The sequence below is a fragment of the Apteryx rowi genome, unplaced genomic scaffold, assembly GCF_003343035.1.
Source record: "Apteryx rowi isolate R43461 unplaced genomic scaffold, aptRow1 scaffold_152, whole genome shotgun sequence".
Taxonomy (NCBI): domain Eukaryota; kingdom Metazoa; phylum Chordata; class Aves; order Apterygiformes; family Apterygidae; genus Apteryx; species Apteryx rowi.
In genome coordinates this window covers 1,658,008-1,677,387 of record NW_020447775.1, presented here as the reverse complement: position 1 = coordinate 1,677,387, position 19,380 = coordinate 1,658,008, and the positions used below count along the sequence as shown (strand labels likewise).

General features: G+C 42.5%; 1 protein-coding gene across 2 annotated transcripts in view; it reads right to left on the bottom strand.

The window, feature by feature from the left end:
* The window catches only part of LRP5 (LDL receptor related protein 5), a 167,078-nt gene that overhangs the window by 32,624 nt on the left and 115,074 nt on the right, over window positions 1-19,380 (bottom strand). For both annotated transcript variants that reach the window (XM_026059155.1, XM_026059154.1), the window contains exons 8-10: window positions 4,746-4,962; window positions 2,523-2,812; window positions 221-447 (exon numbers count right to left, since the gene is read on the bottom strand). In XM_026059155.1, the coding sequence (XP_025914940.1) occupies window positions 221-447; window positions 2,523-2,812; window positions 4,746-4,962 (734 nt within the window). The remainder of the gene's footprint in view (window positions 1-220; window positions 448-2,522; window positions 2,813-4,745; window positions 4,963-19,380) is intronic.

Below are 19,380 nucleotides of genomic sequence, written 5' to 3'. Positions count from 1 at the left end.
TAATCAGTGTATTTCACTGCACTCCTTTCTTAAAGGAGGACAAAAAAAATATGATTGACAATTCTTAATTTTTCCACTGCAGCCCAGAGGATTGTGGAATTCATAAAATATTTATCACGTTTCAAAAAGCCTGAGGAAATGGAGCTATAGAAAACGTCAGGTATCTAAGCACATACAAGTAGATGCAAACAAAGCTTAGAAAAACAACCGAGCCCCTTACCCTTTGGTAGGATCAAGAGCTAAAGACCTCGGGTTGTCCAAGTCCTTCCACACAAGAACCTGCCTGAACTGGCCATCCAGGCGGGCCACTTCAATTCGATTGGTTCCAGTATCTGCCCAGTAGAGGTTCTTTCCCATCCAGTCCACAGCCATCCCCTCTGGATAATCTAGTCCAAACTCAATCACGTGTTCAACAGAGCTCCCATTCATGAAAGCTCGGCTTATGGTCTGGAAAACAATTGTGTAAGATTATTACAGTGCTTTATGGATGCTCCACCAAAATAAAAAGAAGCGATTATGAAGTTAGTGTACAAAAAAGAAGTTATAAAAAGATAAATCAGCCAGTGTTACATTTTTTAAATAAGCTTCTGCTGTCAAAAAAGATGCATCAATTCACAAGATAAAAAGGCCTCTATTCTCAGAAAAGCTAGCAGTTTCTGATGACCAGTCCAAGACATCTTAAAAGGACACGATTTTCAGAAAGCACTATGCATCTGCACATGCTTCCTTGTCCCTTCTTCCTCTCTTCCATTTGCACATAAAAAGTAAATATATTTTTTAAAAGTACTTAATTCTTTGTAATGTTTTAAGTCTCAGGAACACATCTCACTTCAGAGAAATTTGAACTGAATTGTCTTCTGTGATCAGTCACCGTGAGCAAGTTTGCTGATCCCATCTACATTTCAGCTATACGCACTCAGCAAAACAAGTCGTGGGACAAGGACTGTGTACGGATAAATAAACCACTCCTAACAGGGAGCACTGAAATGGTCCCCAGGTAAACCACCAGTAACATCCAGGACCTATGTACGATTCCCCTCTCCTGTTACCAAATTAACACTGAGCAATCATTCTACATTTATTCCTAACCGCTGGCTAACGTTTCAGTTATCAATTTCTTCGTCATTTGAGAAACGAACATACCACCATAACAGCCATTTAACATTTTTAAAGGGAAATGTCAAAAACAAATTGCGTACTAGATTTTCACAGGTATAACCCACACCTCGGAAAACACGCCATCCTTTTGGAAAGCGAGCCCTCGCATCAGAGGGAGATGGGACACGAGGGATGTAGCAGTTGCTGCAGGAAAGGAAGCGGTCTAGGGAAAGAGGAGGGCGGCTCTGAAGTTACGCTGCCTGCGGGAGGGTTAAGGGCAGAGGGAGTGAAAACCCAGGCACCCGATGTCACATGTGTGAAAATACAATATACTGGATGACTCAGGAGGCCACAAGCAATTAAAACGCTTTCCAGTTCTGCACTATCCAGTGACGCTGGGACCTGCTCATTGATTCAGTGGAAGAAAGGTATTTTCCACTATAAACGGTTAAGACAGCCCTAGCCCTAACTCTCCACATGCTTGTGTGAGATTTATTTAGTAACCGTGTCTGCAGCACACTAATTTATTGCCTTGGCACTGTTCTTCGAGGAAAGGTATCTGCATCACAAACTGCACTGTTAACACTGACGCACAACCCTCATTAGTCTTCAGAGAGGCTATGGAAACTGCACTACCTCCGCGATCGCTAAGTGAGCTCTGCCCTATTATGGCTAAGGCATATTGGCAAGGAAAATTTGACTGCTCATAGAAAACCTATTAAGGGGCTAAACAGAAGAATTTAGTCCCCAGTGAAATGGATCTGCCATTTTCTACCACTACTTAATTCACTTCAAAAAGTTAAGTGACACTGATGAATGGCACACACTCTCTTTAGCATGTACCTGGATATGAACCAAACATGTCACATCAAATTTCAAACTGCTGGGGAACGCTCCAACATAAAACTGGAGGGACGACACAGTGTGGAGAGGACTAGGCAAGCTCCTTGGCCTCCTCTGCATAGTTGAATCGCACCAAGCTGGAGCCACAGGCTAAAAGTAACTAATCCAAAGGTTCATTTGCCAAATGTTAATATTGAATAAGGTTGTCTTCCAAGTCAAAACTGGAAGGGGTTAGCAAGCTCAGGAGGTTGCCAAGCTTGATGTTTAAATTTCCCTGCTACGTGGCATGAACACAGCTCTTCTACAATAGATACATATATGGATGCAACACACGCGGCATCCGAGATTTAGACATTTGGTATGAGCAGACACCAATTTGGGTTTTTATTTGAAGCGGGAGCATGCCTGTCACCCAACTGTGCATTCAACAATGCAACTGTCTTCATCCCCAAGAGTCTCCTTGGATGCAATTCAATGACAACATTAGCAACTGCATGACAGATCGTGTAACAGAGACCTTTGTTAGATCAAAAGAACTGCTCTGGGACTTTATATTCAGGGAATTCGCATGTCAGTAATACCTTCAAACTAACATCAGTCCAATAGATTCTGTTATCAGACACATCAAAATCCAGAGCAGATGCCTCCTTGACTCCAGTAAGGGGAATAGCAACATCATTATTATTGGTTTCGAGGGATATCCTATGAATCGCTGCTCTGCTGGTGAAAACCAAGAAGGCTTCAGGAATGATGCAAGTCTTCATGTCACTCAACAGCTCAAGGCCAATGGGACAGGCACACCTGGTCTCCTGGGGTGTAAAGAAACACAGATGGCTGCAGCCTCCGTTGTTCTCCGCACAGGGATTAGTTCCTTAAAAACAAAACAAAACAGATATTGGTGCATTGAGGAAGAAGGGAGAAAGGAGGAAGGGGGCAGGCTGAGTGCAAATGTAGTTTAATTTTCAAAATAATTTAACCCTATGGGTTGTCAACAGGGAACTCCAGAAAAAGCCATTCAAAACTAGTTCTTTCCTTCTCCCCAAAGATTAAGAGGCTGGTCCTATCCTTCCTATAGCAAAAATAGCTGCTACAAGTACGTCCTCCTAGTTTCCCCAAAGATTAAATTCTTTCACTGAAGGCAGGCAATTACATATATGTTTAACCTGGCTATTTTTGGCCAAGTAACCAACCGTTGCATCTCTTTGAAAACGTCAACTTTAAAATGTGCTCGAGTTCAGTGACACAAAATAGTGAGAAGAGCTAGATAACTGCAGTTCTTTCCCAGCTGCTTAATTTAATGCTGAGTTTCATTAGCAGAAGCAATTCCAACAAGATCAGCACAATTTCACACTTATTTTATTCATGTGAACAAAAACTGCTAAATGGGGAGGGAATGTGCGGGGGGAAGTAAGTGTCAAAAGACAAAGGAGTGCCTTTCTCCATCACTGGGAACCAGGGATTTAGCTATTTAAAGACTGTTACCACAAGGACATCTCCAAAATCAGTCTCACCCAGGTTTCTTTTAATTTTCCCTTTCAGGATGTGCAGATTTCAGACTGATGCCTGAGCTTTTACAAGTTTGTTTAGAACCGTTTGAAATCAATGGATCAAATTGGTTTGCCCCAGCGACCCACCACTGGAAGGCAAGAAAGCTGTCTTCTGAGAGCTGAGTTCCCCACCAAACCCACACCTTTTCGGACCCACTTAAAGCTCTGGGGCCTGGGTATGGAAGTTTCACATTATACAGTATAAGAAAACAAGTTCAAGATCGCCCTTGTACCTACTGTCCTGACTTTGCTGGGGGAGGTTAGTACGAAATACAGTTTGTGATGCCCCCGTGGTGCTGTGACACCCACTGCCATTAGGAATAACCCCTTTCACAGTGTATCAAGTTGCAACATGATGATTTTATTATGCTCTAAGTATAACTTCCTGAAAGGCTGGAAATCCACGCACTGGCAGGGTGTAATTTGGCAACACTCTATATGTCATTCTGTAATTGCAACTATTATCAGTTGTTTTGATAGTCGACCAGTTAATCCATTTACTGCCATGCCCAGGCTCCAGTCTTCCAGGTAGCAGACAGATCTGCGGTGAATATGCCTCTGTCATGAGATATTACGGAAGCCCGAAGGAATTCGGTCTGCCTGGCAACACCCATGACTTACTCCGCCGCGCTCTGCAAGCTGGGGCCCTAAACCAGCGGCCTCCGTACACCTCTTTACACTGCAAGTTTCATCAGAGGCAGTGGAAGGACACAGAGCTCCTGCTAGGTGAGGATAGTTCCTGCCCAACTCACGCTCTAACGTCACGCTCGGGGCAAGAGTTAAGTGCATTCCCTTTGCGTCCAGGCAAGACCGTAATGGCCACTACCTGTGACTATGCCACACTAACCGGCAGAGAGCGTCCTGCCAACTGAAGAACACTGAGACCTTGTACTGGAAGAAGAAAACAACGGAAAATGGAGCAATTCTGTGAGCACCGGAAGTAATGACGCCAGACTTCCTATGGATTAGAGACAGGAATGAAATTCAAGCCCCGACTCTTTCCACAAAAAGACAAAGACAGTGTAATGGAAGCCGTGGAAGACTTGGGTTGAGTGTCACTAAAAACTGGAAGCAAATGCTTCTTTTGAAATACTTTGCTTTCCCAACTGCACAAAAAAGAGGTGCAGTTTTCCTTTAAAAATCATTAAAACATACAAGACCATAGTTATTCTCATCGCAAGTGCTAAAAAGTTACTTAATGGAAGCAAGCACATCTGGAAACTACGCTAAATCCAGTCTATGACTGCTTGTGCTTACCAAACACTTTGGTAACACTTGTTGCTTTAAGGCCCATTAAGTCTGGCAGTTGATCAATAATGATGTCCCTGCTAGCCCTTATCTTGTGCACCCTTTCAATGCTTCGTCTCTGCCAGTCAGTCCAGTAGATGTAATCTCCCAGCAGCGTGAACCCAAATATATGTGGAAGCTTATCTTCTAGGAGGGTCTTCCTCATTGTTCCGTCAACGTTTATGACCTGCGGGACACACAAGGAGAAAAGGAAAAAATAATCACTTCTGATGTGGCTGCAATTAAAAAGACAATACCGATCATATTTTGACAACTCCTCCATTTTTACACATGAGCCTCCCAAGATGCACAGCATGCCTCCTTAAAAACAATATAGTTGTAGGTTTGTTCAAAGAGAAACCGATGGGATGACGAGCCTGCAAGTGGGTAATCTCACCCTTTATCCACTGTAAAAGCTAAGCAACATGACATCAGTTCAAACCTGCCAAGGCCACTGCAACGGCAGGGCTTTTGGGGACGGGGGTGAGGTTCAGGGGATTTTCCATCTCCATTCATGTCTTGGTCTCACTTCCGAACTCTCCCCAAAACAACGGATTGCTAGAGTGGCCTTTAGCACTTGATCATGGGGTTGGATTGCTAGAGTGGCTTTTGGGACTTGATTACGGGGAACAGACACACACCTGCTGTCAGGTAATTATTTCACAGCTGCTCACTACAAAGGCCTTGCGCTATCCCACTTTGCTTGACACAGAAGGAAAGAGATTCACACAGACTGACCGTGATCAGTGGTCACTGGGCAAGATAGGAAAATACGACATTAAGTTACAATCCCCCATGCTTAAACTCGCATCCATCTACAGCACAAACTGCAATAATCTTTTCAATCATCCCAACAGTGGTTACCCATGCCAAGGAGTAAATATCTTTATCAGTCCCCTCTGCGGAGCAGACAAAACCCAGAGTCCTCTCCACCCTACTTCTTGCAACTGATAGCTGCAACGTAACTACATATATTTATTTCAAGTGCTACCTGAAAATTTAGACTGTGGGCAGCATTGAGTTCACTTTCATACTAAAACCAAAACAACGACCACACTTAGGAGACTGTTTTCCAGTGTGATTCAATCAAACCTCCATTTGTTGCTAGAGACGCTTCACAGGTGGACAACTGCTGTGCTTTGACCTAGGTTATGCATAAGCTGTGATTGAGGCAGAAATTTAAGCCATCTCCTCTTTGCCATCATTTGGAAATTACTTGTTTATTCAGATGCAGGATGTTTAACCTGTATCTTGCAGGAAACTAAGCTGTCTTCCCCGTACGCCGCCTCTATTTTCTGTGTTTTCAAGACAGCTACGGTGATTTCAGCACCGTATTCCCTCCGCTTGTAAAGTGTTAAGAGTTTAAGCAGTATCTGGTTTTGATTAAAAATGTTTATAATTTAAAGGCAATGCAATATTAATCCATTAAATGCCTGCCAATACACTGGGCAGTCAAAATCATCCACGAGCCAAGAGGCAGGAGCATGCACACGATTTGCTAACAGTGTGACTGATGACAATCACCGTGTCTTATTAAACCAGCACTGGAATTTCAACAGGCGCATGCATAGCCACGGTAGGTATCCAAATTTTAAAATGAAACCTGCAGTTTGAAAGCGGAAGCTCTGATTACTGTTAACCAATGTCTTATAAATTTGTGAAAACACCATGCGTTTCTTCCATGAGGCAGTTAACCTGGGCACAACGTTTCCTTTTTGGAGAAATTCAAAGAAGATGTCGTCACCAGTCCTGCTACATGAATTTTATCTGAAAAAATTGTTAAATGCTAGCACACATGGGACGGATGATAGATCTTCCAGCCACCACCAGGCAAACAGCAGAGGGGAGCAATCAGCTACTGCATCCTATATTTATCTGTGCTATTCACAAAAATCATCACTATAACACAGTCGTCATCTTGCATTATTAAGGTGCAGATGTCTTTAAAGACAGATGATTGAAAACAACTTCGTCAGAACTTTTAGACCATCTAGCAGCTTATGTGAATTTGAACACATGCTATAATGTAAATTTATTATGTGAGATAGCAAATATGAAGCTCCAAACAAGAAAATATTCAAATTTTGCAATGTTAGAAACCCCTGACACAAAAATCTCTGGGCCGTCAAGGAGTCCGCAGCAGAAAGAAGCCCCAAGAATCAGCACACACCTCTTGTGCCTCTTTTTTGTGCTCTTGACAAAGGAAAGGGCTCAAATTTTTCTTCTTTATATATATATTTTTTAATTAACAAGAAAAAAAAAGAGTTGAAGACTAAAAAGTGGAGAAGACGTGCACAGGCATCATCTGCAAGCGCCGAGAAATTTCCCAGACACCCTGAAACTATGAGAAAGGGGTAAATTCACGGATTCCCTCCAGATAAAAAGCCTCCTGCTGGAGACAGTTAAAAATAACAGTGACATTCCTTACTATTAAGTTTTGGGGAAGTTTTGTGTCAACCAATCAAGCTATAATTCCTCTACTACTGGGCAAAGTAGTAGAGACTTAAGATTAATGTCTTTTTATTTAGTTAAGCTAAATAGAGTACATGAAAAAAAAAAAAAAGGTTATGTCTGCGGTTAAAAGCCAAATGGTTCTGCAATTATCTCATTACATCATGTCCAGGCAAACCCCAAATGCTCGTTTATTTAAAGCAGTATCAATCCCACAGGCAATACTGCGGGTTCAAGAGTTCAGCGTGCATACTCAGGTGCTGGAGCCAAACCGGTGCCACGTTAAGTAAACAAGCCACAATTTCCTTTACAAACACAACAAGGCATCGGCAGGACGATGATCAAACTAGCACATTGCAAACTACTATTTTATTTATATTTTTTTAAGTGGAGATGGACTGTATAATTCAAATATTAGCCCCGTCGACTAAAATACAGCAGTCTCGGATTGCATCCAAGGATGCAGGAGCATACGTTATTTATATTCACGCACATCTGCGCGTGTTGTTAACTCGCACGGTCACCACTGAAGCTACGAAATGAAAAGCCTGTTGGGCAATCTAGTCCTATTCTGTCCCAGTAAAGAACGAGTCCTACATTATACCACTGAGGAAACATAATGGGACGGGAGAGCAAAAATGAGGTACTGGACAGCAAAAAACATTTAATGGCTTATATTTTGGCTAAGAGGGAGATGGAGTAGGTGTTTTCTTTCTTTCTCTCTCTTTCTCCCCCCCAAAATTCTGGTGGGCAGAGGAGCGAAGGAATCCAGGCACCTTCACTCAGATGCAGGAGGACGATCTGGATCTGGATGATATTTCCATTGTGGGCAATCAGGCCCTCTCGTTGGCAGCTAATCCGTGTCAGCAGGCAGGACGGGCTGACCATCAGACCATCTTCTAGTAGCAGCCAGGGCAAAGCTCGGATAACTAACGGTGAATGGTCACGTGCAGTTCAATATAGGCATATATACATTATCTGACTTGCAGAAGGGTATGAGACTAATCTTGCAGGTAAACCCTACCCATCTGGCATATTCTCTCTTTTGAATTTTGCTGTCATCCATCTTCCCAGAGACTCACCTCCTCTTTATAAAGCACATGAACTGAAACCATGAGGATGCAAAACAAGAAGTTAATCTACAAACAGGCCTCACAAGGTGGCCAGAAGCACAACTCCTCCCCTTAAAACTGCACAGCTAATAAATACCCCATCAACTCGCCATTTAACGTTTGCAGCTGTGCCGACTGCAGCCCAAGGGAAGCTACTGAGGTGCATGCAGATTTTAGCAGGAAGATAACCTTATCCACAGAAACTTAAGTGCAGTAAGAAGCTCTCTGCAAGGTTCAAGTAGCTAAGGACATTGTCTCAAATACAAAGAACTCTGTTCAGTTTAGGCAGCTGCATTACCACTCCCTGTCTTGCACTGATATTAACCGCTTGCCGGACTGCATAGCAAACCCATGCAGAAGCTGATCCGTGAAAAGAAACAGTATTTTGGGGTGCAGCTTTCGGTCAGAGTCAACTTCTTGAGCTGATTCATCGTTTGGCTGCACAAGCACTAGTATTAGTACAAGTAAATGGGCAAGAAGATGCAACAGAGCAGGAAAGAGGCCCCCTGGCCTTAAGCACTGTTCTTAGGTGGTACCAGCACATAATTTTATAAAAGAGCTTTCCTTTCCCCCCCCCATTATCCAAAACTTTTCCTCAAAACATCTTGAGGCCAGAATAGGCTTTTGGTACTCGGGAATTTCTTCCTCTTTCCGTAACTGATAAGTGGATCTTGACACGGGTYAAAGGATAAATGCAACACTAAATCTGCGGTGCTTTCCATCCAAAATGCTGCAAGGCCCCCTTGAACGGAGGCACACACTAAAAGCCCCTGATTACTCTGAAGACTCCAGTGATAAATCTTTTAACAAGGCATCACCAAGCATAGCTAAAATGGATCATGGGCAAAATAAAATCAACATCAAAYGCCTTAATGAACTGAATTACACAGAAAGCATGGTAAGGTGATAAGGTGTGATTTTGTTTAGATGCTGCTGCTGCAGCATATGCAAAACGATTTAATGAATATTTCCAAATATAACACTCAAAAGCTCTTGGCGCTTTGAAGAAGATTAAAGTAAAACAATGCAATTAAATTCTACACATCAATGTGATTCATGTAGTTGGCTTGTATTTCAGGCGCATCTGTGAAAGAACAACGATTCGACACACATACAGAACGTCTCCTGACAGAACGGCAAAGCGAACTCGGACACCTTGCTCCTCTATTTAATTCATTAAGATAAACCACAATTTATTCAATTGCTACAGACGAAGCTGAGGCAAATGGAAACCAATTCTTGGACTGAGCTAAATCACTAAGCGAACAGTAAGCAGATATAGCAGGCTGGCCCCGGTACAACGATGTCAGCGGCACACAGTCGGGGAGCCACGAGTTGGCTGGGCTGCCGGTCGATGACAGTTTTCCCAGAGAGTGGGATTTCGGCCTGCGGAAGAGGAGAGCGACTTGAATGGCTTCTACCAACCCTCCCCAGAAGACTCTAAAAAGGCATCTTAAGGGAACTGTGCCCAGTCATCCTTGGCTGGGGAAAGGACCTGCGAGACATAAGCCATGGAGGCGACAGTAAACAGGGAAAGAAAAAAGACAGAAGGAAAAAAAGGAGAGAAGTGGAAAACTCCAGAGGGTCAAAAACCCTGCCCCAGAGAGAGAAGAGGGAAGCAGCTGTGAGCAGGCTGTACCACAGTCTATATTCAGCTGAGTTTAAGCCATTCGTTAACATTTCCAACAGCTGAAATAGAACCACCTTTCATCAACACTTCAGGATAAAAGTGGATTCCTTTTTTTCATTCTGAAGGGGCTTAATGCCAGGCATGTATTGGCAGATGCTGGCAAGCAGAAAAGAGAATAAAATTAAAAACAAACAGTACCAAAACTCACATATCAACAAAGAAAGGGAGAGAAGAGGAAAATATGGCTGGCCATTTTCCACAAAAATAGACTACTTGAGTCTCTTAGCAAGCTGTTGGCTCAAACACTTGGGTCAGGAATGAGAATCCAGAAAGCAGCTCTTCATTGTTCTGTCAACTCTGCGAGAACATAAATGATTTTGAAAAGACTGTCATGCAATAATTCCAGTCCATCTTGACAACATTTAGGCTGTCTGGGAAAAGATACATCATAAATAAAGTTCAATGGGTTYTTATTGTCATTACATTTCATGGATTAATCATTCTACCACGACTCTTCTTTTAGATCACTCTCATCAAGGTTTGATATAGTCACACACGCTTCTTTATTATTTTCTGAACTGTCACCTTGCTTAAGTATCCATGTTGGTTGCCAACTGCAAAGAATTTAGTTGTTTACTCCCCCCCCCCAGATTTCAGCAATCCTACTTTTTCTTTAAAAAGTCCAACTATCGGCACCTACCCACATTTAGAATAAGCTGTGAACCAAGAGAGCATGCAGAATGAGTCTATACAACATAACGAGTGAAGCACCCCTACTGAACAAGGGATAACAAATCTAGAAAGTATCACAATTTGCAAATTTGCGTGTGCCTTTACGGCCTCCGCGGCTGAAACACAGCAGTAACAGGAGACAGTCCCTGCCACCGGGCTCCGCATCGCAGCTGTGTCGCTACGCGAGCCCCACAGACACGGAAAGCAAATGAGCTGGTGCATAATACCAAACTAAAGCAGTCTGAAAAAGAGCCCTCCCTCAAACGCTTTCCGATAGTCTTAAAAAACAAAACAAAACAAAAACCCCAAACCCAAATTCTCAGCTACTAACCACACGCTCTGTGGTGTCACACACTTCCACGGGTCAGTTAAAAACTCCACCCAGAGACAATATCACAGCACCATCGGCTCTCTTGAGGATCATGACAAGAACATATCTGTCCCTTTCCACTTACTATAAAATGCCTCTTAAAGTGAACATCCAGCTCTGAAGGTGCAGGTCCTGAGCTGAATTCAGTGCTCATCATCAGCTTCAGCCTAACAGCCACGTGCAATCGACAGCTTTGATCAATCCTCCCTCTCTTCCCCTCGATAGGTTTTGTTTTTAATGAGTAATTTCTCAGCTTTGTGTCAAGTAAGTCACTAAAATCCAGCTAGATTGCTGCTGTCCCCCCTGCCCCCTCCCAATCTCATCCTACAGGACCAAAACTGCTCCACAGGAGCAATCAACATGTCCTGACCACAGATACTGAAGTTTTGCCAGGATTTCACCCACAGTTTATTCAGCTTGACTTCTGGTCCCCTCACCCAGTGCAACTCCCGGGGCACAGCGGGCTGTGCCTCCTGCCCGGCAGAAGCCTGCTTTCAGCATCGCCACCAAAGCAGGGCCAGATGCCAATGTCTTTTAAAGGAAGAAGTGGTCAGCGCTGTGCTCACATAGGCTCAGACAACCTCTCCAGGCACCAGAGAGAAGCTTGTCTCAGAACATCTCTGAACAACAGCTCCAACCCTGAGATCATGTTGACCCAGCAATCAGGATCTAAAACTGCAGGACAAAGGCTATATTTACAACATTGCCCAATGACTTAGCTGTGGACTAAGGCAAAGGTTCAGCTAGGCTCCAAAAGCATTTTCAGTTCATACCATCTACACAATACTGTCACTTTTTTCATGAGCAGAAACAGCTGCTAACATMCCTTCATTTATGCTTTAGAGATCCCAGAACACTACTGGGGACACCCTTGTAGTTCATTCTTATCATTTTTTAATTCAACTCAGTTACAAGGTTGTTTGTCAAGAGAGACCTGGCTTGGTTGGTTCCTTCTTAGGCTGAAACAGCTTGTTTTAAGAGAGCAGGTGAAAAACAGGTGCAGTAAAGTCAAAAGTCCAAAAGATGGCACAAAGTCTGAGACACTCAGTACACCTTTGGAAAATCACAGCCCCAGAAATCACTGTACCTTCAGCTTGAGGAAATGTATTAAAAACCTAATGGACCAAAACAACTGGAGTTATTAATTCTTCCCTAAATGTGTCAGAGTCTATCAGATTACTGCTTACAGGCTACAAGACAGAAATGGTCAAAGGTGCATGAAACACATACTGCTGAAGACCCTTCAGACTGCATCAGCATTTAGATGCAAAATCTGTCACACGGGGTGCTACAGTATAGGCAGAGAAACCAACAGCTTAGCAGTTCTCATGTATCATGTCACAGGACATAAAGAGTATTTTTAGTGGAAATGGGGGAAGCTTACTTAAATTTGACAACAATATTTGTGAAGAAATAGTTTAGGCCGATGAAAAAGAGTACACTAAGAAGAAGTTCCAGATGAGTATAAAATCATATCTAATGGACTGGGATTCTAGGGATGTTGCCTTCTTGACTGGATACTCCAAAACTGTTTGTTCCAAAAAACAAGAGTTACAACTCCAGAACATTTTCTTTCTCAATTTGTTCTGTCTCATGCAAATTAAAAACTTCATTTCCAAGTGTGTATAAGACAGTTAAGTAGTCACTTGTTCAAAAAATTACAAAGAAGCCAAATGTAACAGAACATAAATTTACATTATGAAAAACCCAGAGTCCTATGAAGTTCATAGTGATTTCTTGTTTTCTCTGGGAATAATATACACAAAATATATACCTATTGCAGTGGTCACCTTCCCTCAAAATAAATAGCTTTTATGCTCATATTATCACCATGTGAGGTGGTTATTTATTTGCACTGTACTTCTGTTCATATTTTTCATATGAAATCACTAAAACTACCACACCTGATTTTCACCCAGGACTTCACAAAATCTTATTAGTTCCAGAAAGAGCACTGCATTTGCAGACAGGCTTTTCAAAACTCAAGCATATATAACAAGCTCTAACAGAGACAGATCAACGGACAGATTTCTTCTTGTTGGCAAGGTTGCGTTGACATGATTGCGATCTTGAACCTGCCTATGTTTTATGAATCCAATCTAGGACTAGCTAATGTTCTCCATATGAAGTCCTGCTACATCAGCCTGACGTTTCCAGAACTTTGTTCTGCTTACAGGATATCAAAGGATTAAGGGTGCAGCTGGTCAGTTCTGCAACTTCTCTCTCATAACCAGGAACTGCAACACTACGGCACGCTGCACTCCTTAAAAGGGGAAAATATTGAACACAAACTTTTTCAAAATAATTTACGGCAACTGGCTGCGAGACCTTACAACCGTGCATGGAAGATGCACTGAATCGGTATTTCAGTTTTATTTTTAAGTAGAAGCTGCTTATTTAATACCCTTCAGGGAAATCTTACCTTCTGTAAATACGCTTTTTTGTTCTGAAACCCTGACCGCCATTAGTTAAGTTTCAAAGAGCACGCAACAACTCTGAAATTTAGCTGACATCCTTTATGAAAACAATATGCATTTCCAGCTTCTGAACAGCAAGCTAACGAGTCCGGGAAAGAGGAAGAATTCAAAAATTTTACTGTAATATTTTTAAAAAACAAACATGCACCTTAATTCTTCTCACTTCTTCCCCCATTCCCCTTTTCTTGAAAGTGATTTAAATAGTTCTATCAGATTTTTATCCTCTCCTTCCCAAATCCAAACATCTTCCCAACACTACAGAAACCTAAAACTCTGTGGAACAGCATACCATATAAATATTTACCATGCTGTACTCCTGCTGACAAAATTGGGACTGCACCTACATTTCTAACCTATAATTACAACATAAAACAGACTTAAAAAACAACATAGAGCAAACTTGATATGAGAAATAATCTCTGGCAAAGTTTTCAATGTGAAAAACAAATCAGCAATTTAAACAGCCAAACACAAATCTTTTAAAAAGTCAAAAGGATGTCAAGAATAACAACTACAGTTGATCTTGCCTTAAAGTACAGGACAGCATCAGTCCTGTTCAACCTTTCTGAAAGAAAAGATTGGCTCCCCTGTGCAATTTGCCATGCTAACTTAAATTTGAAATGAAATAAAAACTACACTAGATGTATTTACTAGTGCTATTTCTTTCCTGTTTGTTTGCTTACTCAAATATATGTTGATTAAAAACAAAAAAAACCCTCCTTCAGGCATCACCTTTTATCTTAGAGACAATGAGAGATCCATGAGCGATTAACTGAGAAACATGTGTCTAGCCATGACTCCCACTTGAGGTCCCCCCTTCCATCTCCATTTAACATGTGATTCTAGGTCTCATGCAGTCAACTTCTGTCCACTGCAAGCTAAGATACGGCTAGAAGTGTTTTGTCCTGAATAGTGGGAACTCTTGTTTGGAAATCTGCTTCCCAGTCCTTGGAGATTCACAACATTTTCATTTTCTTAACCTCATCACTGCACAAATAGCAGCAGCCACTTGTCATTCTTCCATCCTCTTCCCACTGCAATAGATATGCATGAATAGTGCTTCAGAGAACCAATCGATAAATCCTTTACGTTCTAAGTCACCAAAAGTGTCACGTATGGAAATCCCATTGGAAGTCAAAAGTTAAGAGAGTAGACCCTAGATGAGTTGTCACGTCCATCTATACATGGCGCTACRCTTTGAAGCATGGATGCTTGCATTCCCACTTAATAATCGATTAGCCAAGCCTCATGCAACTCCTTAATAATTCCTCAGAAAAGGAACCAAAGCACTCTCATTAAACAAATAATTATATCAGAGGGAGACATATGAAATACCACTACAACCAGGCAGCAGGCATACACCACCTCCTGGGAGGAAGGCAATGAAAGTAAGGTCTTCTGTATGCATCTAGGAGAATCCATTCGGTTTCTTATCTTGTGAAGCCTCCTGGCTCAAGTTAACAGTAAATTCTACTCATGATTCCCTCCTTCTTTCACCCTTTCTAGAAACTCSGTATTATGAGTAAAACAGCAAATCCAGTCTTGCATGTCACCACATAGGGCATATATCCACATAGCACAAGCAAAAGCCATGCACAGAAACCCAAACTAGCATGTCCACAGTTAGCTGTACTGGGCCTAACCTAAAATACTGCACTAACGTTGCTAGCTCCTGCAGAACTAAAGCAGGTACCTCTGTAAAGCAAGCCCTGCTGCACGYAAGCCCCCTCACAACTGAAATGTTATCACTCGAAAGAACAGATCCCGGCAAGACTCTTCTCTTCCTGCCTTGATAAGATGGTTGCACTCCACTGTCACTTCGGATAAGCAGTCCTATCAATCATATTTATTGGAGACACTAAATAATTCTCGCTTATAAAATTCAATCCCATTTACAATTAATATCAGTAATTTGTTCTGGGTAGCACTCAGAGTTTATTGCTAAAATGTAGTTAGCAGATGCTCCTTGGTCCCTGCAAATCATTAAAATGCAAAACACATGTTTTCTGACCAGCATAACCTTCAGCTATTTTTAAAGAAAGCTACCCTTCCTTCTCAGGCCAAAGCCTGACAAAACAGACAGACCTCAGAGGATGTTCTGAAGCTCAACCCATTAGGTTCACCACAGGAAACCCAATCCTGAGCTGAAGTCCCTGTCTTGAAAGACTGTGGTACTGAATGTGCTTTGTGGTGTTGCATAGGGAGGGTGCCACTTCTGCAGCCAAAGCTCCAGCTCTATTGTGGGGTAAACACAACAGAGCGAGGTATACCAACACATCAACCCTCTCTTCAGCGTAGCAGCCCTCTCTGGAGCTCAGACCTTCAGCTGAAGCGTCCTGAACATTACATTCTTCACGTAGACCCTAGAATTGCATGAGCTAACAATACCAGCCCCGTTCTTAAATGACTTTTTCACTGGATGAGCTCAGCATACTTCAACAAAAAGGGAAGCAACATTAGCCTGTTCTCCTGGCAGGGAAACAGAGGCACAGGAAAGCAGTTGCCTCAAATCATCAAGCAAGAATGAGAAGAGACCACAGAGCTTCTGAAGGGCCAACCTAACCCTGGATTCACCACGCTGCAGTGGCTCCCTTCACATACTTATGAAGAGAGAGCATTGCCAGGCGGAATAACCTTTTGAGTAAGGTTCATGTGTAAAATTTTCCACTTATTAGAAAAGAAGAAAAAAAGAAAAAAGGAAAAAAGAAAGAAAGAAAAAGGCTTTCCCAAGGTTCATATACAGGGCTGGTTTCATTTAGGAGAATATAAATTCTTCAGGCCATATCACACAGCTTACTTTCAATCCAAGGCCATAGGTGTAGTCAGCAGGGAGTGTGAGACATCTGTAGAAGGCCCCTGAATGTAGACCTAAGTGAGGTTGTTCATCAAGAGCTTCCCAGATTAAGCCGATATGAAACAGGGGAGTCAAGGGTTTAGCTGAAATTTAGGCTGTTCTAATAAGACCCTCGAGATTTAGACTGTCCTAACAAGGCCCTCCACTTTACATGACAGATTTTTAGGGGGTGATTCTCTCCCTCCCAGCCTAAGTAAATGAGACTTTTTAGCACCTACTAATAGCAGAAGAGTAGACCCACACAAGGTCTTTGGGAAGTTAGCTACAGCCAAATGTAACTTGCAAGCCTCTTCTGGTGGCATCATGAGGCTGGTCGTCACAATCAAGACCACTCTGTTCCAGAAGACAAGTACCTAAGAGTCCCTTCTATTCTAACTTGAGACATTAACTCAGATATCAGGAGGAAGGTTTGGTTTTATGGCTGGAATATTAGACAAAGTTTGATCCCAGTGTGTAACCTCAAGTAAGCCACCAGCTCTCTCCAAACATCACTTCTCCATCTGCAGAACACGGATAAAATTTCTTCCCTTTTCCTGAACCCTGCCTTGTCTGTTCAGACTGCTTCTCAATACCAAAGGCAAGAGCCAAGCYGAGATTTCTTTCAGAGCACAGCTTAACATTTGGCAGGCTGTGCCGCTCAGGCCAGTTCAAGCAGAGGCCACCTTGCCCCAGGCCCCTCATTCCAGTATTCGTACTGCCACCTTCTTGCTATGTCAGCACAACTACTTGTGTGGTCACACGGCAAGTGGGGACTGAGAAATATAAAGCTTTCTGGCTGGGTTATTTTCCAGCTGGATCAGTTCCCTGCTCTGGTTTGCCACGTGGCTTCGGAGACCACTATGCCACACAGAACAGGGCAGAAACGCACCGTCGGAGCGAGGGCAGGTGACTGCCTGCAGGCACCGATGCAAAGAACATGTGAAATAGCGTCCTCAGAGATGTAATACAGGACCCATGAGAAAACTATCTTTTCACATCACTGGGTAACAGGAGAGCTCTCCTTCTGGAACAGCAAGAGTGATTTTATACTTTAAATTAATTGGGGGCCATATTCTTAAATAATAAATACATTAAATAATTGGAGAACTATGGGTTGACCACGGTACCTGAGGGGACTGACAGTTAATTAGAAACAAATTATAAAGCTTGTGCTTCCTTATTCCCATGCAAATGCCCCCCAAAAGCTCATATTTAATGCGAAGCCAAAAGAGCTTGAAGACAAAAAAAGCCAACTGGATCCCAGACAAAAGGGGATAAAATACAATCAGCGGAAGCTGCACACGCAACTGAGTCACCCACAGGGTGTGTCTGCAAAGCCAAGCAATAAATAACTGACCACACACCACCTCTCACCTATAAGCTGCCCACTAACAACTCCTGCAGTAACTAAAATCCCAAACTCCAGGCTCAGCTTCAAGTTCTCATAGAGGAAAAGCGGGGGAGCCTGACATCAGGATAAAAAAAAACACTGTTTTTCACCCTGACCTTGCAGAGGARGCAAGGACTCCCACTGCTTGCACTCCAAGATTTATCATTCTGCCCTATGTTCCATTGACCTTGCAAACACTGGAGAAGGGGAGAACCTCATCTTTCCGAACAGAGATTGCAACACTCTGCTTCTAAGCCCAGAAAGGTCCAGCTGAAAATCAGGATTTGATTATAAAGAGAAAAAACCCTAAGCGAATTTGAACTGTAAGAATTTCTACAGAATTCATTAACGATAATATTTCCCTCCCTGAAGGTCTGCCCAGCTGAAAAMCCAATATTATGGAAGACTGGACTAAAAAGAAAAGGACAACGAAACAACAGTCACTATAGTGTTATGGTTTTGGGGCGGAAGACTCGTTTTTAAAAGGCTGCTCGTTTCTACAATAGTTGTTTCTATAGCACACATAGATGGATAAAGCTTCAAAGAGCTCCAGTTTAGCGCAGTTAACCCAACTCATTCACATCTTGCTATTGCGACCATGGAAGCCCAGGCTGGAATAGCAGCGAGGGGGTAGCAGATTCAAAAGCAAAGCATTCCAGGTGAGCCACAAATACGCTCTTCCAAGAATAAATTTTAAAACAGATATAGGGCAAAGATGGAAAAGGTGATCACTAAACAGTTAGCCACAAGGCACCCCAACTATTTGGATCAACTGTTGCCCTGCCATGTCAAGGGAAAACCCCTGAGCTGAAAAGCATTTGGAGCTTGGGGGAATAGTTCAGGTAAGTAGCACACAACCATCCGCTTTTTCGCTCTTTTGGAGTTATCTGGTTTTGTTCACTGTTGGAGTCAGGTACTTGGGGTAGACGGATTTTGGCCTGAGCCCAGATGCCCTTTTTAAGTTCTAACTCAATAACTTAACAGGAAGTCCTAAAGAGAACAAGAAATTAAAGTCGACTTAAAAGAAACACTGGGAATGATCATTTGAGCAAGGTGTTTCCTACCTTCTGACTTTAATGAGAAGGGGAAGAGTCTCCATATTACGATCATCTCTGCCTTTGCGCTCAAGCACAACATCAGCAGTACTCACGCTCTCAAGGAAAAGGGAATGAGCACACGAGATGCACCTACCTCTCCTTGCTGAGATATTATTAAGGCCTTTTCAAATAACACAACTCTCAAACGCAAGCAGAAAGAGCGAGCTGTAACCGATCAGTGCAAACCCAGAGCTATTTCTCTCATTAGCATCAGGCAGCTTTCACATACAGACAGGATGTGACATTTCTGGTTCATAATACTTGATCAGCAGATGGCTAAATAAGGGGGTGGAAAGGAGGGGAGAACTAGAGACATGCAAATATTGTAGAACACTAAAAACTTTGAAACTCACACCAAAAAGGGTTCTAAAAAGAACACTGACTGCCAAATACTGTACGCGTGTACAGCAATGAGGGGAACAGCTTTCAACCTGGATGCAACTTTTGTCTGCTACCTTAACAAAAAAGCATAACCCCAGCACTTGTCTGTGCAAGTACCTTTAAGAATATATA